Below are 21,509 nucleotides of genomic sequence, written 5' to 3' on the forward strand. Positions count from 1 at the left end.
TGAGTTTTGTGGATCGAGTCAGCCAATCAAGTGATTTACCTTTGTTTCGCTTTCAATGTTGACATTCTTTTGATAACTGAACACGTATAATTCATGCCTAATTCATCTCTCGCAAAGGATTATCACATGAATACGGATTCAATGAGGTCGATATATTCACATGCAAGTGAATAATTCATCGTCGATTTTTCTTAGCTTATTTTGACAAAATTTTGACATTAATGTTTGAACAAAAAAATATCATATATTGTTTTTTTTTATAAATCTCGTAGTTAGTGCCGCTTTAACATAAGTATTCAACAGTATACTCAAACATCTATAACCTTTACATTGTTTTCTTTTCACATTCTCTATCCATCCTTTACTACAATGTACTGTATATCCTCGATGCATGGTCGTCATTTAATATATATCTAAAATATATCATATTTTCTATTCGACTTTTGTACAAATTGGTTAATTGATCAATGAATAAATATAACCCCCTCCATTTAAATGTGCCACAGTCGTGTACCTCAATCGACGTTCAAATATAGTAAGCTAGTGGTAGAAATATGTTTTGATTATGCCAAGTTCCAATTTCTATTCTTGTGTCGATTTTCATTATAAAATTGATACCTTTATTTTTTAGATTACAAATAATAAAATACACACAGCAATAAGGTTTTCACGACGCACTGAAAGCGTAGTACGTGACAATGTCTTCATTTGGAAAAGATATTCGTCAGAAAGAATTCACCTTTGAAGAAGATGTTTGTTTTATAAATCACGGAGCCCATGGAGCTGTACCCAAAAGGGTACAAGAAGCTAGAAAAATGTAAGTTTCCATGAGTGGCAGTATAAGGGAACGACCATTTAACTACAAAAAATGTAAGTATCCATGAGTGCCAGTATAAGGGAACGACCGTTTAACTGCAAAAAATTGGGGGTCATTGTTTATTCCTAAAGGAATATTTCGTTGCCCAACTTGATGAAAAAATATATCGCAGAGGCGGATTAAGGGGGGGGGGGGGGGGCAAAAAAATGGTTGCTTTTATAGGGAATCACTGAAGCGTGATCGGAGCGGGCTCCCTCTTAGGTCAGTCAGTGGGTCCCCACTAATGAAAATTCCTGGATCCGCCACTGTATTGTGGTCAAGCAGATGATAACAAAATATTATTCTGTTCCAGATTTTTTTAGATTTTCCGCATACCTTACATTGTGAAATTTTGAAAAATTAATCTGATTGATAGCGTCGAAAAACTAAATAAATGCTTGAGTACAATTTTCTGACTCAGACAAAAATAAACATTTACCCCTTCCTCTTTCCCCGTAAGGTTTAAAATTGTTGCTCCTTTATCATTAGCATGTTCAAAAGAGGTCCGATTCTCCTCCGCAGGATTCCCTACAGAATGTATCGTTTCGATTGATCTCAGATAGATAAAATAGAACAGAATGAATAAGATATTTATAGTAAAATCAAAATAATAGGATTGTTCACTAAAAAAACATATAAATAAAAAAAAACGACAGACAGAAAACAATATAAGCATGTGGCATAACATTATCTTTTTTTAATTTATTACAATACTAATTTTGACCACATTCCTTCTCTATAAAGTTATCATTTAAAATATCATTCGATCATACAGATTTGATCCCATAATGAAATTTTGATGAAAATTTGCATTTAGGCTTTTTTTTTACCAGATTTAATCAAATATGTAATAAAAAATATACCTTCATGTGCAAGAATCTTAGATGAAATAGACAGCCACCCAGAGAAATGGTACCGTCATACAAGAAAAAAGAAGTGGATTGCAGCCAGAAATGCCATAGCTAATTTCGTTAATGCTAATCCAGAAGATCTTGTATTTATTGAAAATGTAACAACAGGTAAAATGTTTGTTTATGTGAATCAGTAATGCGAAATAATAAATTAATGAAAATATGAACATTAAGTTTAAAGTGATTTATAGGTCCAATACAACGAACCGGGTGTTATTTAAAATAACAATGAAATGGTATTTTTATTATGTAAAAGTATTCATGCTGCACATGTCACTATAATAAATGATCTACTTACTGACTTACTTACAGTACTTACTTACTTTATGAAGATATATGATTACCAAAATACAAAAAATGGAACATTACTATCAATTTGTGTGTACCAACCAAACCGACTGCTCAAAGTGAATTAAAAAAAACACATCATAAAATATAGTTACACACCTTGCCAAAAATCTATTATCTCTTAAATTAAGGTTTTGCAACACGCGTTTTTTACTACCTTTAACTTTAAGGATTGTAGTTTTGATTGGATTCGACGGGCATTCATTAGTATTAAAACATAAACATAGATGATTAATTGAATAAGGGAATTTTTCAAATTGCATATAAAGATTTTTATTGGATTCAGACTTTGTTTATACATATGTACATGTATATATGATATATATATATTGCATATCGTAGGTGTCAATACCATATTACGATCAATAAGATTCCGACCCGATGATATCATACTATACACAAACCAGTCATACCCTGGTGTCCAAAGGGCATGTCAGGCTACCGCTCGTTTTTCTGGTAAGTTTTCTATAGTTTGATTGTCACCACTGTATATTTCCAGAAAATACAACCTCTAAACAGCTTGTTCCGTGGGGGAACATATCCTTCCTCGTAACAGACAAATCACAATGCTGTAAAATTCACTGCTTTGATTCCAATATAGAAACAAGTGCATGTAATAAGCACAAACAATCTAAAGAGTTGTTGGTATGTTTTTGTTCGTCCACAAAAAAAAGAATGGCGTTCTGTGTGTCAATTCTTATTATCAATGGTCTAGAATATTGGAGTAAATTACAATGTTTTTTTTTTATATATATTACCCAAAATACATCAGAAGTCCGAGACAGCGGCTACATTTGTAAAAGCTCAAGAACAACTTTTGCTTATGTAGTTTTAGCACTATTACATAACTTATAATATAAAATAATAATCCTGGTACTTTTGATAACTATAAACATGAAGTTTAGAAACAAAATGCATGATCATCTAAATCATGTCAATGTGATGGCTACTGGACGGATGATATCCTCGGTTTACTGGGAACTAGAACCATTAGCTGCATTGACCAAGTGGTAGGAATAAAATCACAAAATTAAAATGGATTTTCATGCGCAAAACTCATGTCTTTTATATAAATTTCACTAACCACGTTCTCGGTCAAACACTTTGAAAGCTATTAATATCTATCATTTAAACCAAAACACCGAAACCGTCTAAGAGAACTTTTGCCATACATGACATGGATCTATAACCTTAGATTTCATACAATTCAAATTATGAATAAAATGTATAATTTCGATGGTTGCTTTACCACATCATTTCAGACATACGATCAGAATGTCTGCATTTAGAGTATCCGGTTCAAACAGACGAAGACATAGTGAAACAATACGCAGAATATTTTGTAAAAAATCCAAACGTACGCCTTGTAATTATTGGTGAGTGATTTTTCTATGCTCTATCAATATTTTAATAGTAGCTTTCTAAACTAGATGCTCTAAAGAGCCTGTGTCGCTCACCTTGGTCTTTGTGCATGTTAAACAAAGAACACATGACAAAATTGTGTTTTGGTGTTGGTGATGTGTTTGTAGATCTTACTCCACTGGACATTCTTGCTGCTTACATTTATCTCTATCTATAATTAATTTGGCTCAGAAGTGACAGTTGAAAATAATTTGTAAAAATTTACACAAACATTTACAAAACTTACAAAAATTGTTAAAAATGTACAATTTTTAGCCATGTCAGCCATCTTGGTTCATGGACGGGATCATCGGACACATTTTGTAAACTAGATTCCCCATAAATGATTGTGACAGAGTTTGGTTAAATTTGGCCCAGTAGTTTCAGACTGGAGAAGATTTTTTTAAAAGATTAATTAAACTTTAGAAAAATGGTTAAAAATTGACTATAAATGGCAATAACTCCTTAAGGGAACAAATGACAATTTTGGTCATGTTGACTAGATCTGACTTTGTTGTACATTAGTACTGCTGTTTACAGTTTATCTCTATCTATCTATCTATTATAATATTCAAGACAATAACTAAAAACTGCAAAATTTCCTAAAAATAACTTATTCGGGGGCAGCAACCCAACAACGGGTTGTCTGATTTGTCCGAACATTTAAGGGCTGATAGATCTTGACCTGATAAACAATTTTACCCCATTTTTGTTTTGCTCTAAATGCTTCGGTTTCAGAGATAAAAGCCAAAATCTACATTTTACCCCTGTGTTCTTTTTTAGCCATGGCGGCCATCCAACGTCACCGGACACATTTTTAAAACTAGATAACCTAGTGATGATTGTGGTTAAACTTGGCCCAGTAGTTTCAGAGGAGAAGATTTTTGTAAAAGTAAACGACGACGGACGCCGGACGCCAAATGATAAGAAAATCTCACTTGGCCCACAGGGACTCGGTTAGCAGATTAAAATTTTGTAAATCAACGTTTTTAATTTATTTTTTATTATTTCCTGTCTATTTGAATTACTATGTTAACGTATTTAAAGTTGCCATCACTATTTCTTTTTTTTTTTCTTGCAATGTGCAGTTTACTATCCATATCCATATACTGAAAAAACCTAGTTTTTCAGTATATGGATATGGATAGTAAACTGCACATTCCATATCCATATACTGAAAAAACCTAGTTTTTCAGTATATGGATATGGATAGTAAACTGCACATTGCCAGAAAAAAAAAGAAATAGTGATGGCAACTTTAAATACGTTAACATAGTAATGCAAATAGACAGGAAATAATAAAAAATAAATTGAAAACGTTGATTTACAAAATTTTAATCTGCTAACCGAGTCCCTGTGACTTGGCCCTGTGGGCCAGGTGAGCTTAAAAAGGTTATAGCTTCAAACATAAATCAACATTATCAATGATGCATGCTAATGAAGTGAAGGTCATCTGAACCCTGCCAGACAGACATTTATGCAAAAGTAATCATTTCATAAACCAAATGTTGTTCACATTGTGCTAATAATATCTGAGAAACAGGGCTAACCTATAAACAACACTGCACACACTGAAATGTCTCGTTTTCTTACCTAAACATTGATATTATTATGACAGTCATAAATATAAAGTTTTACTGCAACTAACACGTAAACTTAACATAATCTAAGGTCAAGGTCAGATAAACCAAGCGAGAAATACATGTACACCTTACAATGATTCACTTAATATAGTTGACTATTGCTTATAGTTTCTAAGAAACAGACTCAACTAAGAAAACCAAGAACAAGTTGTTGAACATTGACCAATGAACCATGAAAATGATATCGAGGTCTGATGAACCATGACATGCACAGCTTACAATTCTTCCATACATTAAATCTAGTTGACCTATTGATTATAGTTTAAGAAACCAAAACAGACCAAACACAAAAACTTAACACTGAGCAATGAACCATGAAAATGAGGTCAAGATCAAATAAAAACTGCGAGACTGACATGTACACCATAAAATATTTCACTGCACCAAATATAGTTGACATATTGCATATAGTATTAGAAATAAAATTGTAAGGGTTCCGCGGAACCAAGTGTCTCGCCTACTTATGCTGTTAATCACAGGCTCAACAAAAGCGAGGAAACAAATAATAAAAAAAATCCTCTATCTTTTGAATGTAAGTAGCTTCTGTCCAAGTTTGGTAAAAATCCAGGATAGTTTATGAATCTAATAAATAATTTTAAAACGTTAACTGCATACTGTATGTAATGTCATCTGGAAGAAAAAAATAAGTCCCTTTATAAGGAAAATACAGAAAAACAGGTACAATATTAGAACAAAATTGCCTTCTAGATACTAGCTTTTTGTCCAAGTTTGGTAAAGGTCCATTATAAGTAAAATACGATTTTTTTTATATAGAATTTACTTGTGGATATTATCTTGTGATCATTATCATGCTTCTGTCCAAGTTTGGTAGAAATACAGGATAGTTTTAGAAAGTTAATCAAAATTTCAAAAACTTTAACCACACTGGAGTGAATATTTGTGGACGCCGCCGACGACGACACCGACGACGGAATGTAGGATTGCTATGTCTCGTTTTTTCGACTAAAGTCGAAGGCTCGAATAGAAGACAGAACTCAAAAACTTACCTATGACCACTGACCCATGAAAATGAGATCAAGTTCAGAAGACACCTGCCAGTTGGACATGCACACCTTACAATCCTTCCATATACCAAATATACAAGACCTATAGCTTATAGTGTCTGAGATATGGACATGACCATCAAAACTTAACCTTGTTTACTGATCCATGAAATGAGGTCAAGGTCAAGTGAAAACTGTCTGACGGGCATGAGGACCTTGCAAGGTACGCACATACGAAATACAGTTGTCCTATTACTCATAAGAGAATAATTCATAACATTTCTAAAATTCTAAAAAATAAATCAAGTAGTTACTGAACCATGAAAATGAGGTCAAGGACAATGAACATGTGACAGACGAAACATTTCTAACATAAGGCATAAATATACAAAGTATGAAGCATCCAGGTCTTCCACCTTCTAAATATAAAGCTTTTAAGAAGTGAACAAACGCCGCTGCCGCCTGATCCCTATCCCTATGTCGAGCTTTCTGCTACAAAAGTCGCAGTTTCGACAAAAAACTTACCTTTGACCACTAAAAATGTTATACACCAAATAATGACGCAAATGTCAGATGGACCTGACAGAGAGAATTATTAAACTTTATACTAATAGTTCACCTTGTTGTTATCGTCGCCACCGGATAAGCACCCTATGTTTCGCATTTTTGCGAGTTAAGTCGCAGGCGAGACAAACATAAAATTAATATACACATGCAGTTACGAAATAAAGGAACTAGCGACTAACGTAACCTTGAGACCATGAACCTCAATTGGAAAACTATTGAACTTTATCTAGTTCATGGTGATAGCCTTTGAAATATTGAGTAGTCTCCATTATAAACTTCTAAATGTTGAGTTGTTTCCGTAATACATTATTCATATTTATATCTTACAGACCACATAATCTGCTTTTCTGGGCTTAAAATGCCCGTTGAAAAATTAGTGATGCTGTGCAACGAACATGGGATACTGTGTATGATAGATGGTGCGCATGCTCCTGGGCAAGTTCATTTGGATATAGAATCGCTCAATGCTGATTTCTACACTGGTGATTAAATATTCTCTCAAAACATGTATCGACACTGAAAACTGAGTATCATTACTTTACACACGAATATTTTGCCAATCAAATTCCGATTAACGTGGGGTTTAAGCTACTACAGTCAAGTATCGTAAAATCAGACAGAACACATGTTTAACAAAACAAAACAAATATGACAGACATGACAAGACGCAATGTTGAACAAAAGAAAACAAATATTACAGATACGACAGGACGCAATGTTGAACAAAACAAATCCAAATATGACAGACACGACAGGACACGATGTGTAACAAAACAAAACCAAATATGACAGACACGACAGGACGCAATGTTGAACAAAACAAAACAAATATGACAGACACAACAGGACACAATGATTAACAAAACAAAAACAACAGACACGACAACCGTCAAAAACTGGATTATATGTTCTTTACATCGGACAGACACTTAAATAATGTGGTTTTACACATATTTTTGAGCGCCTAATTCTAAGATAACCTGGGATAGTGGGGTACCCTAGTGGGTGTAGCGGCACACCACAAAAACAAACTGTACAAATCAGTTGAAAATAGCCCGACTAATATCAGATCGGCACGAAGCACAAAACAAGTTAAACAACTAAAATAAAGACTAACGGCACAAAGTGGCGAACTCATTGTACTCACAGCTACTAAAAGCTTATTAAAATCAATGACAACTATAAGTGTCCACAGCTACATAGTCCATTTCTGGCTCTTTTTACTCTAAAATTATAATTTGAAGTAATGTATTTCCTTAGTCAGAATTGCGGCAATGAAGCTCAATGAAGAGTCGACGATGAATTGTTTTTAATCCTTGTTGATTTTAAGATAGTATTTGGTTTTTATTAGAATAGTATGTTGCATTCCAGTTTATTTGTAAGTAAACTCGAATATCAAGCTGAAAATGTTTTTATATTAATAAAAAAATAGGCACTGGCTACGGTTACATGGAAATGTAACAATAATAAAAATATTATTGTTACATAATAGACTAAATGCCGGAATGCAAAGTCTGGTAAGAAACCGATTAATTACGAATGTAACAATAATTACTGAGGCTACGGTTACATAGCGTTATTGTTACATGAAAAATAGCAGTATACGATGGGTCTATTAAAATGTACTAGATAATAAAAATTAAAGACATTTATTTTATATTTACAATACATACAATTATTAAATATAAATTCTTTAATTATTTATTTGCAATGACATTTTCTACATATCCAGTAAGTGGTTTTTGGAGCATTTCTGAGTCCGACACATGTTTGGTGAAACCACTCCAAGCAGCCATCACACACCAGTGATGCCGCACTGTGAACGTCCGTATCACATACTGTACAGTTCCATTCTGCGATATCCCTTTTTGATGATAATGCAACCTTTAATGTTTGCCATGCTTCCGGTGAGAAATACTTTTTCACTCGAGCAATGTTTATGTTCTCATCTAATATTTTGGTTGGAAGCATGTGATGTAGTTTTATGTCATCTTTCAGTATGGTCACATTGCCGTCCATTACGGATGTAAGGTTTATCTCGGATTTCAGTATCCAAATCAGCATAGCTGAAAAAACAATAAATTATAAAAATGCAAGTCAAAAGTTCATCAAGTACTAATAAATAGTGAATTATTTTCCATTATTCAAACTGACAACGTCATGGCTAAAATGTAAAAAGGCAAACAGACAAACATAGACTGAGAAACACGAACCCTATCAAAAACTTGGGGTATATCAACTGTCCATTTTTTTAAAAAGTTATTTACCTTCTTCTTTTTCCTTTGGTCGTCTTTTAAGAAATTGTATATTGACAGTAATATGATTAGGTGTGCAGTTAAATACTTAAAGTGAACACTTTTCTCAGCCCGAGTTCTCAACAACAAACCATTGGTCTATATTTTCGCCTTTGGCAATACTTATCTAAAGTAGTATCTTTAAAACACCAACAAAACTATACAAGATTTAAGTTTAAATTACTGTTTAATGATTGCTGTTTTTCATGTAACAATAACGCCATGTAACCGTAGCCTCAGTAATTATTGTTACATTATTGTTAATTAATCGGTTCCTTATCCGCCTTTACATTCCGGCATTTAGTCTCCTATGTAACATAATATTTTTATTATTGTTACATTTCCATGTAATCGTAGCCAGTGCCTAAAAAATATACTGTTTTCTACATGTGGGATACTTTACTTATCCCTTTTACTCTGTATTACATTTTATAACATAGCTAGCATATAAAAGTTACTTCAATCAAATTGTGAAACAAATCCATATGGCATATGGTCAATCGAAATCTAGGCCAATATATTTTGTAGGAAATCTCTATAAATGGTTATATACACCACGTGGGTGTGCTATTTTGCATGTAAAACGTATACACCATGACCTTATTTTTCCTGTTGTGACGTCACTAGGATATCAAACGAGTCTTACAGATTCATTTATTAACCAAGGTACTCGAGATGACAGTGCTTACAGTGTAATTCCTGAAGCAATTCACTTTCATCGCAAAATTGGTGGTTTTGTAAGTATTCAAGAATGCTATTTTTACTTATATTCAACGCGAATCTCCAAGTAGACCTTATGTTATTGATAATCATTTTACATATGTTAGAAACTTTTGCCAAGTATTGAATACGGACATGCTGTTAGATTTTTAGCACAACACTTTTTGGTAAGCTTTGGTTGTAATTTGGTTATATGCTTAATAAAAAAAAAGAAAATCCCTAGTTTATTTTAGAAGCATTTGCCATGAACATTGTCACTAATATCATAAGTTTATATAACTCAACCGAATATGCACCACTGGGGTGGCCTGTAAGCTCATGGTGGTACTACCCAAACAATTTACAGGGAGTAAGATGGTACGAATTGATAAAATCGGGTAGGATTGAAATGGCTTTTGAAAAGTACGAAATGACATAGACAATATTTTGGTATAAATTGTTATTTATTTTTCAAATGACTAATGTTCTGGAGACCGTAGTTCGTCATCCTTTTTATTTGTAAAAAAAAACTATGTCAAACTAAACTGCTAAATATTCCAATATGTATATATAATCATAGGATAAGCTTCATGAATATGCAGAAAGTATTTTGAGTAAAGTAGTTTCAATGTTGACATCATCTTGGAAGACGGATGTGTTAGCCATGCCAGAAGACATGAAAGCACCCTGTATCTCTGTTGTAAGACTACCAGAATTACCAGGTTACACATTACCACAGGTAAAAATCAAATTACAAAAGACATGGTTAATATTATCAATAAAGTAAAATAACAAAAATACCGAACTCCGAGGACATGCATTTCTAAAATAGAAAGTTCTTAAGCAAATGGCAAAATTCAAAGCTCAAACACACCAAACGAACGGATAACAACTGTCATATTCCTGACTTGGTATAGACGTTTTCTAAAGATTTACCCGAATAATTTTTCGGATATCATCATTTAGTTGAAACGATGTTTGTGTTTGAGTTAGACTTGCTCATAAATGCCGTAATGAAATACATATTGATATTTCGATAGACTTGCACAATGGTTTGAATGGCATTCGTTTTCAATCAGCTCAAAAAGACACATTGTAAATCATCACATCTTTGATAATGAATTCACGACATACATTAAAGTACATTTTCTTGATAGAAAAATTCTCATTTTCTCAATAACTTATCGAGAAAGCTATACCAGAGTATCCCATCATATCGCTCCTTGTGCAGCATGTTTACTTTAATTTTATACCATTTGCACTGTGACTATGACCTTGACCAGAGTGAATATATGTCTTTGCCTTGACCTATCTACTGACCTCAAAATCAAAAATGGTAATTTTCTTTCTAAGAATATTCTCAAACTGTACGCAAGTTGGAAACCAAAGTATGTTCCTCTGAGAATTGCCAAAATGACTGTGTGTATCAGTTGATGATGTGACCTTTTCATTCGATCCAATGAATTTAGGCATTCCCTTTTATAAAAAATTAACAAAAGAAATGCAAGAAGACAAAGGCTCAAACTGGATTGTAGGATTAAGTTTAAAATGTGGTGGTGGTGTTGAAACATAGTTTCAACCATTCTTATGTAATCTTGCAAGACATACAACAATTGCAAGATATGAACCATAAAGATGAGTGATTTAAGGACTTGACACAATATGCAAACACCTATAGATGACTGAATGCTAAATAAAAACAGTAACAAATAAATTTATCATTTTCTTTAAAAAAAATTTTTTATGTCACTTATAAATATGTGTTTATGCCAAGCCAATCATTGGTATGAAAAATGTTTTGCAGGATGAACATTTCCTGAGAAGACTGTTTCACCAAAGATGTAAAGAATACAAAGTAGTTTCATCATTTGTTATCATTAATTCTGTGTTTTACTGTAGACTGTGTGTAAATGTGTACAATACATTGGAGGATTACTGTCGTCTGGACAAAGCAATTTTAGATTTAGTCAACACAAGATCAAAAAACATCAAAAGTCAACTATGAAATATATACCAATATACATTTCGTAAATCCAACAAAACCCAACAACTAAAGTTATACTTTTGGGGTCCAAACTACACAATTGTTGACTCCATTGATAACAAACTGTTTTTTGAGAAAACTCACTTGACCCTTAAGTCAGGTTACCTCAATTCAATCTTTTGATAAATAGATATAACTACTTAAACCCAAAAGTCTATCTGACAGACACATTAATGATGAACTAGGTCTTACTTTATCCTCCAAACACCAAACATTTAGAAGAAACTTTATAATTACAATGAATCAAAATTAATGAGCCATAGCAAAGTTGGGCAACTAATGACTGGATGTTGGTGCTTTAACCTTTATTTGTTTCAAACTGTCTTTGATGTACTGTTGAGAATTGACTGAATGAAAAATGTGATGGTTATGGTAATAAACATATTGCCAAAATGAATATGTGATTTTTTATTATTTCAATGAGTGGCTCTACACTTTTCTTTCAACTTTGAAATAATCACTAGCAAACATACAGAACTGTACATGCTTTATTTCTGGTGCATCTGGAATGTTCCTTATGCTTTTTAAACTTCTCATATGGATCAGCCATCCATAATTTACATGGAGTCCCCCTTGTGGTTTGTAGAACCCTCTTTTCAGAGAGGGGCTGGTGTGGGAACACAAACTAACGGTGAGTCCAGTTCTTCAGGAGGTAAGACAGGGTCTTGAGGTTGGTAATTTTTCACCTTGTCTACAAGGAGTGCATACATTGTATGTACTGCTTCACTATGCTGCAAATAAAAGATAAATGATAAAGTGATGGAGCACATCTTTTTTTAAATCTACTTATCATAGTATAAGTTTAAAGATTATATCATGCACAAATATTTGCTTGAGGCTCTTGGACTACCAATTGTCATCAGGCAATAATATGCTTTATTAGTACATGTATTTCTATTAAAATCTGATTAAAAAATAGTTACAATATCTTTTCTATACATTCTCTTTTTGTTAAGATGATATCTAAAAATGCTAAAAGTTCATAAAAATCATAATTAAAGTGCAACTAAACCAATAAAAAGATGTGTTACATTTTTTTTTTTATAAATATACATGACTATCAACAGAGGCTGATTTAAAGGGTACAGGACACCCTTTATGGGAAACATTTGGATGAATCACTGAAGCATGACTGGAGCAGCTCCCCTATCTAGCAGTCAGTTGTCCCGCCTTATGAATATTTCTGGATCTGCCACTAATCAGAGTATTGTTTTTCCATGTCAGATTTTCCCTATCTATTACAGTCATCAAGTTTTGACATTTTCCCACTGTATATTCCATTTCAGTTTTGGCTTTTGTTGGGTTAAAGGCCATAATATAATTCACAAACTATAATCTACAACTTATAAGTAGTGTCAATCATTCATTTTCAAGTTGAGTGAAATTTGGTACAGCAGTTTCTAAGCAGAAAAGCTAAAGTTCAAATATCATCAGTTAAGGGAAATAACTCCTGTGGTCATATGACATATTCAGAAGCTGTGGTATGAGTATACACCTTATTGCTAGTCCCATGCCAGTTGACCTGAGAATCTGTCCCTCTTGAACTTTTGACCTCATACAACAATTATTTTTCCACTGTGTCTTCAGATATTTTCTATTATGACATCAAAATTTTACGGGAACCTTTGTGATGTACAGTAATGGCAGACAAATAGCGATAAGTTGTATTGCTTAAGAAAAAGTATACCATCACAGACCAAAGTACAGATATATCATTAAACTAAAGGCCTTTAGCAATGAGCAAAACACATACTGTACAGTAATTTATCAAAAGCCAAAAGGATAACAAAATGCAAAACTATTCTTAACAAATATTATTAATCAGTCTAATTAAAAAATTACTGCATGTTTCATGATAAAACATTATGGGAGACAACAACCATTTGACTCTTGCATTGTAGATCGTTTCAGCTGTTAAAGATTCTTTATATCATCACTGACTTTAAAACAGAAAGTTTAAAATTAGACACAACCAATTAGTTAAGGGGCAATAACTCTGGTCAATTTTTGGTTTCAACCATTTTTTTGTCACGTGTTACCACGAAAGAAAAGTTTTAATAAGTAATGCAATTGCTTAAGGAATAACATGTGATATGCAGAGTGTCTAAGACCCCTACTGAATATACCACTGTTAATGTATAAACTACCTCATTATTTGGTGCTATTCCCTCAAGCAGTGCCTCAAGTCTGGCTCCAGGTAATTTGTGATGAATATACCAAACAAGTCTTAAAAGGTGTCTCAAAACATTCTCCTTTGAAATTGATGGCTGAAAAGAAGAAAATAATAGTTTTTGTGGATGTATAATAAACACAGAACTGGGCTTATCTGATTAACAGTTTCTTATACCTATACATCTCAAGTAAAATATAAGAAATAACATGGTAAATGTCTAAGTCATTTGTTTTGCATAAGTTTTTTTTTTAATAATAAGGTTAAATTATCTCAGACCTCCAGTTGAGTAGTCACAAACATATAACTTATAACTAAAACTACAAAATCTTACACTTAATAGTAACTTATCTTTTTTCTTTTATACAGACGACAATATTAAACATATTTATTGAAGAGTTTTCACCTCATTAAAATTTGAATATCAAAGCAGTGTTATTTAAAATATCTGCATACAGGATGTTGGCATCCGACAGATTAATTTTTTTTATCAACTGTTGTACAACACATTACTGTAAAGCTGATGATCAAATATGGAGTTTTTTCCCAAATAGTAGTTTCTACATTAAGTGTGAATAAAATATTGGTTGAGCAAAGACAAAAAAGATGGTACACAGTGATTTCTATATAACTTCTTATAAAGGGTGTGTATAATAACTTCTTTTTGAAGATTTATAGATACATGTATCAGAATTTAGAAGTAAATTTTTGTATATCTCCTGAGTTTGATTGAGATTGAATGTATAACTTAACTCAAACAGGCTAACATTGTTAATCAGGATTGATAGATAGAAAAAGAGCAAACATGTGGACAGCGGTGTTTCTATTTTATTTCAGAAAAAAGCATAAAATAAAAAAAGTGAAAAAGTACATACCAGTAAAAAATCATCTAAAACACAAACACAAAAATCATCATAAGAAAAATCATCACCCATGGACAAGAGATAAGCTATTAGGCAATGTAAAAATGTGTCTTCATAGGCACGATCATTCTCAGAATGAACAAGGGATGGCAAGATCTGTAATACAGCCACTTTATCTCTATTTCTTGATACCTAGAAAAAGACAACACCATACATGTAATATATCATATTATCTAATCTCATCTAAAATGTAAACTCTGTTGTTTTAAACAATGAAACATAAATTTGTTCAATAATTGTTCTTAAATTTACACTCAAAATGTGTTGTTATAGAAATACTTGTGAATTATAGAACTGTTGATTGAGAGGAATTATTGAAACTGGAGAAAAGTACCATCCGTAATCTGGACATTATTGGAGAAGAGTACCATCCGTAATCTGGACATTATTGGAGAAGAGTACCATCCGTAATCTGGACATTATTTTGTATACACACAGATGATGTGTACATGTCAGATCTACAAAATTTGGTCAAAACAAGGAAATTGTCTTAATCTAATTTTCCAATTTAGTAAAGATCCAGAAGTTCCACTACCACTTAATAAGTTTGTGACAGGCATCTATCTATCTGTACATATCTTCTGCCAATAGACCACTTTCGAGTTCATCCGTCACCGGAAAAAACTCGTCAATTATACGTGCCTTTATCACCGTCATTTGTGCGTTTAGCGGCGTCGTCACTTCCTTCCAATGTTGAGCGAGTGGTTGGAAAACTATAATTCTATATTGTACGAATTATTCGGCAAATTGAATTCTCAAAATTGACAATCAGCACTGCTGTCATTAGGGAATTGTCAGTAAGTACCTACAGAGCAACCATTATTTCTAGTTTATCCTGCACAAAGACGATCACCAAGACGCTTGATGAACGTAAATAGTGCAGGGATACAGGCGAGCCCCTCTATCTGGTAAATGACGTCATAAAGGCGTGCATAATTGACGAGTTTTTGTCGGTGACGGATGAACTCGAAAGTGGTCTATTAAGGCACACCTCCTTGAACCCGGAGTACAGTATATAATAAATGTTATACTGAATATTCTCCACCAAAATTTTCAGTAGATCCTTAAGAACTATTTACACTGATAAAAGTTCTTTATCCACACATTAAATACTTGAATATGATTTAAAATCTAAAATTTATATTGTAAAATTGAATTTTAGATATATATATTGCATAGAGGTGATCTGACAACACTATTGAAATAACTTATGTTTAATGCCACATTTTCTATTCTTCTTCTTAGGCATAATGTTCAGTAATTCATATCGCTTATGGTACATCATATTTGTTTTTTTGTTTTATACATAAATCAGGATGTTCATTTTCTCTTTTTATATTGGTTATGTCAGACCCTTACATAGTGTTGAAGTCCGATATGGGTTTTGTTTAATATTGAGGACAGTACAGTGACCTATAACAGCTAAAAATCTATGTAATTTGATCTCTGTTGAAAAGTTGTCTCATTGGCAATCACACTACATCTTATTTTCACATATAAACATTACCAGATACATTTTTACTAAAACTATCTGGATAGAATACAGAAAATTGATTATAGACATTTCTCTTCAACCAATTTTTACCATGCTTAATTGTTAATTTGTTTAATGAAGTAAACTTTGACATTCATCTTGAAAAATCTTTCCTTTAAAAAAAAGAAACACTGTTATGTTTCTATGACAATAATTCTACTTTACCTGTAGTGTATAGTACATAGCTATCATACTGGCAATAGAGTTATCTTTTATATATAAAATGAAATTATCTGCTGGAAGTTTTAGGTTGTGAACGTATTCCTCTACTGGTCTACCAGTCAAACTTCTCATCTGATCCTCCACCATCATAGATGTTATCATTGGTAGAAATTTGATAATTATGTTTACATCCTGGAAAACAATTTAAGAGTTCTGTGTCAGTCTCAGAATAGAATTATTTAATATATTGATTAAACAAGGCAAAATAAAAAGTATCATCAGCAATATAGACTATAGTAATCAAGATTTTTATCATTTATTCTTTGCATCTGTTTTGTACTTTGTATGACCAATGATTTCTTTTATTTCCTACTAACAAACATTGCTGGTGAATAATTTTCTTTACAGCTATGCAGTTGATCCAAACAACTTTGAAAACAATAATTTGTACCAACCGTTCATTACTTTTGAGTTTAACATGATACTTAAGGAGCATGAGGAGCGTCTTTAATATGCTACCAATAATGAGAAAGGTTTAAGGGTTTCATTTGACTTTAAAAAGTGAAGTGTTTCTAAATCATATGAATTTTGCATTCAATAATTGATAGGTATTAGGAAAGTTTTGACTGAAATAATGAATAATCTCCCTTGACTTAAGTGTTGAAAAAAAAGAAAATTAATCAATTTTTGACTTAAATATAATAATGTGAGTGAGAAATATTGCATGTATGCAAGAACTGGGTAAAAATTCACAAGACAAGCAAGCAACTGTTTAAAAAGAGAAGCGCTATGATAAATTAGATAGTTTGTTGTTACATTTGATTTTAATAGTGAGTCTGAAAACAATATTGAGAAAACTATATGTCTTTTCATGAATATTTTAAGGCCTTCTCTGATATTGCCTATAATTGGTAAGTCACTATATTTACTAATACACCATGGCTTCTTCTTAACAACTTTTGTTTACTTTACACCTTTACCAGTAAATGGCAATGAAGTCCATAGAAATATCAAAATGATAAATAATTCCTATTAATAAATTACATGTTGTATATCATTGGAGGCACAGTTAGAGTAAAAAGAAAGAAATGTGTCTGTAAACTTAATCTTTTCTGCCACATGTTGTGTGTGTGTCTGTCCAAAGTCTGACACAAGTCTGTTATTCTGTGATTTTCTTTGCTCTGAGCCCCATGTTGTGTGTGTCTGTCCAAAGTCTGACACAAGTCTGTTATTCTGTGAATTTATTTGCTCTGAGCCACATGTTGTGTGTGTCTGTCCAAAGTCTGACACGTCTGTTATTCTGTGATTTTCTTTGCTCTGAGCCCCATGTTGTGTGTGTCTGTCCAAAGTCTGACACAAGTCTGTTATTCTGTGATTTTCTTTGCTCTGAGCCACATGGTGTGTGTGTCTGTCCAAAGTCTGACACAAGTCTGTTATTCTGTGATTTTCTTTGCTCTGAGCCACATGTTGTGTGTGTTTGTCCAAAGTCTAACACATGTCTGTTTTTCTGTGTTTTTTCTTTGTTTGCTGTTTTTCTTATTTGTTTTTCATATAAAGTGTTATGTATATAAATCAGGTTGTTGTCTTTCTCATTTGAGATGTTTCAATTTTGTCATGCTAGTGTTTTTTTTATTATTTTAGTTTGCTATATGTTCATTGTTGAAGGCTGTAAATCAATCCTTATACTTTCCCTTTATATATTAACGATTCTTTAAAACAATAAACTTACCAGTTTAGGTTCCCTGAACAGCTGACTGTCAATCATATCCCATGCACCAAGTCCCAGTGCCATCATTCTTGTTAGAAGTACAACATCCATATTGTCCTAAATAGGTGATGTATAAAAATAAGAAACTTTAACAATTTGCTTCCCATCGCTAAATCACTATTAAAGATCTTGAAAGTTTCCTTGATTTAATGGTTACATATCTTTATCTCTGTATCTTAATGATTGGACAATAATATATCCTATTTTGAACATTTTATCAAATTGAATAGGCTTAGTTTTAATATAAGTAAGTTACAGATGGATAAAAATCTAAAAAGATTTTGGTGAATATGTACATTTTTCTAAAACAAGAAGACACCTGGCTTTGTTCATGTTGTTTGCACTGTCATTTTCCCTGTTCAGTGATTATAATGTTAAATACTTAGAACAATGCGAAAGAAGTTTAAGGGTCCACAAAATTTGGGTAATATGACTAAAATATTATAAACATTATTCCTCAATGGTGCACATTCTAATGGTGGTTTAAACAGTTATTTGTTTATTTCATTCAACTGTTAATACTTATATATAAGTGTCTATTATAAACTGGCACAGATAAATCAATTTGGATAGAGTTATCTCTCTTGGTCAGTCACATATCTAAGCAAGAAAGTCATATGATCTTGAGTTTCTCTTTGAGTGCTGAATTTATGTCTTAAAAACTATCTTGACTTTTCATACAAGAATAAATTCATAAACATTCAAAATTTCAGTTGACTTTTATTTTCAAAATAGGCTCTATTCCATGTATTCACGAGCAACTTTTTAAGATTTTACAATTTTTGTATAATCAGATGGAGAGGGGTTTGAACTTTGAAAAGAAAATTTACTTATATACCTATAACTGACATATAGTACATGTGAATAAAATTATTATCATGATTATAAAAAGCACTTGTACATGTATCTTATACATGTAAACATGTTATGTATATATATCCACTGTATTAATTTCATTCAGTTTTTACGACTTGGTCAGGTTACATTGTAATTACCCTTGGTAAAATATCATTCAGTTTTTACGACTTGGTCAGGTTACATTGTACTTACCCTTGGTAAAATATCATTCAGTTTTTACGACTTGCCAGTTGGTCAGGTTACATTGTACTTACCCTTGGTAAAATATCATTATTTACACAATGATGTAATGTCTTCATCATGGACAAAGCTATGGTGTTCAATGCATAGGGATCACACAAAATCATGGACAAGTCTCTAAAATGAAAATACATTCAGTTTCATTTAATTTTTACAGATAAAAAATAAGAGTATTTCTTGATTGGAATCATGTTATTTGTGGTTAGAATTGTACAGATCATCTAAATTGTATTCATACTGATCTGATATTAATTGATTTTTATGGATACATTGTATTAACATTAACTTTTTATTTTTACAAAAATGTGACCAACTGGCATGACCGAAATTATTTAAAAGTTTTTTATTTTTGAACCTTTATGACATGTACATATGACCTTTAACTATATTTGTTCAAAAGCAAGAAAAAAATATGATATAAAACAAAGTGTTGTCCAAAACAATTCTTTGATTAATATTTTCACTGAGATCTTTGTTTGCTGGTTGTAAAATTGATTTTTAAGTTTGGTTGAACCAATGACTTAAAATAATTTACATACACACTGATTTGTCATTATAAGGAATACATCAGTTAAGTAAATGTACATGAAGAGGTAAAAGCAGAGCAAGGTCTCTTTTTATCAAAAATGAAAACCTATATGCACCATCTTGTTGTATTGGTTGTTGTGACATAATTTCTTGCAGAATGTTATGGTGGGTTTTCTAATATAAGAGCCCAAATTGATCACCTAGAAAGCATGTGCCATTTTGTTAAGTTTACGAATTATCAATTTTTACTGTTACATGTGAATAATAATTACCCAAGAACAAATTCTTGTCCTTTTTTTATACCATCTAAGAAACCCTGTAATTCTCTGGATCTTTTACTGTCAATATATTTATCCCTTATGCAGGCATCTACACACCATGTAAACTTGTGGCAGGGATCTACAGAGCAGATTTCATTTATTTCTTGATCATGCAAAGCCATCAACAATTCTGCTCTAAGAGTACAGTAATGAGCATTTCTTGTCCGAAGAAACAAAGTTCTTAAAAACTGCAACACCATATCATACAGTTTAACATTTCTTCCCACCATTTCAGCTAGTTTTTGAACTATATCGGTTTGTCTTCTTGTTCGAGGGGATGGCAAAAAGAAAGTTAATGAATTGTGCTCATGATTAAAGAGTGAACTTTCTTTGTCTTTTATATATTGTGAAAGTAAAGGGGAGACTTCATCTCCAAAAAGTGCTTGATTTTCCTGCCAAATTTGCCTCTTAACTTCTACTGCAGCTTCTGAGTAGAGTTCTTTGTCTTCAAGAATTTTTGTCAAATATTTATCATCTATCTTAGGTAAATGTTTCAATATTGACATGACAACAGGTCTGAGATTTTTCACCCTTATCACTGGGAAACACTTTTCCAACAAAGACTCAAGTGTTGTAAATCTATTCTTTTGTTCACTGGTGGCCAGTTCTGCTATTCTGTTTGTTAAATTTTCACTTAATTCTTCAAGAACTGAGTTATGGAAATCTAAGCGTTTGATTTCAAACAAGTCAAGAAAAGGCAATGCAGGACGAAGTGATGGCAAAAGAATTCCATTCTCTGTTTGAAATTCTTCGATAGCAGCTAGAGGGTCCGAGCAATTTGTTAGGGACTCTCTGAGGTAATCACCTCCAGGGATTCCTAAATCTTCCAATCCTGCCATCTAAAGATGAGATATTTTTTGTAAAAATTGCTTAAATCTAATTAAATTCCTGCTACAAAAGTCATGTTATGCAGTTTTTATTGGTTCTTGTGCAGCTTTCTTTTATGTTCATCAAACTTTCATGTTTCAATAATTAGAAAATTGACAGGAAGTTGATACCATTTCGTACCTTCATTTGGAAGAACGAACTTTCTCCCTTGTCAGTATATTCCTCCACTACATGGAGCACACCAGGATATCTTCGAAACGGTTTGCTAAAATGAAAAAAAATATATAAGAGGTACACACAATAACCCAGGCACAACAAGAACAACGTTCATCATAACAAAATTTCGCATCAGTGCACATAATTATGCAATATATTAAGGTATAGGCAAGGATTTGTATAGTTAACTATACA

At 32.3% G+C, this 21,509-nt stretch overlaps 2 protein-coding genes across 4 annotated transcripts; one reads left to right on the top strand and one right to left on the bottom strand.

Annotated features, from left to right (window-relative positions):
* Nucleotides 1–632: 632 nt before the first annotated feature.
* On the top strand, nucleotides 633–12,164 carry LOC134707021 (uncharacterized). Of its 3 annotated transcripts, XM_063566490.1 has the most exons (8): nucleotides 633–817; nucleotides 1,733–1,875; nucleotides 2,458–2,571; nucleotides 3,378–3,491; nucleotides 7,060–7,212; nucleotides 9,553–9,761; nucleotides 10,304–10,462; nucleotides 11,528–12,164. In XM_063566490.1, exons 1-8 carry the CDS (start codon nucleotides 699–701, stop codon nucleotides 11,726–11,728), a joined length of 1,212 nt encoding a protein of 403 aa, XP_063422560.1. In that variant the 5' UTR covers nucleotides 633–698; the 3' UTR covers nucleotides 11,729–12,164. The 3 variants fall into 3 exon arrangements, with proteins under 3 accessions (XP_063422560.1, XP_063422562.1, XP_063422561.1); XM_063566492.1 differs by lacking the exon at nucleotides 7,060–7,212; XM_063566491.1 differs by lacking the exon at nucleotides 3,378–3,491.
* On the bottom strand, nucleotides 12,146–21,297 carry LOC134707020 (negative elongation factor B-like). The gene is made up of 7 exons (XM_063566489.1): nucleotides 20,223–21,297; nucleotides 19,437–19,539; nucleotides 18,286–18,381; nucleotides 16,560–16,748; nucleotides 14,813–14,992; nucleotides 13,915–14,034; nucleotides 12,146–12,498 (listed from the first exon to the last, which is right to left on the bottom strand). Exons 1-7 carry the CDS (start codon nucleotides 21,107–21,109, stop codon nucleotides 12,364–12,366), a joined length of 1,710 nt encoding a protein of 569 aa, XP_063422559.1. The 5' UTR covers nucleotides 21,110–21,297; the 3' UTR covers nucleotides 12,146–12,363.
* Between the last annotated feature and the right edge of the window lie 212 nt (nucleotides 21,298–21,509).

The sequence above is a fragment of the Mytilus trossulus genome, chromosome 2, assembly GCF_036588685.1.
Source record: "Mytilus trossulus isolate FHL-02 chromosome 2, PNRI_Mtr1.1.1.hap1, whole genome shotgun sequence".
Lineage (NCBI taxonomy): Eukaryota > Metazoa > Mollusca > Bivalvia > Mytilida > Mytilidae > Mytilus > Mytilus trossulus.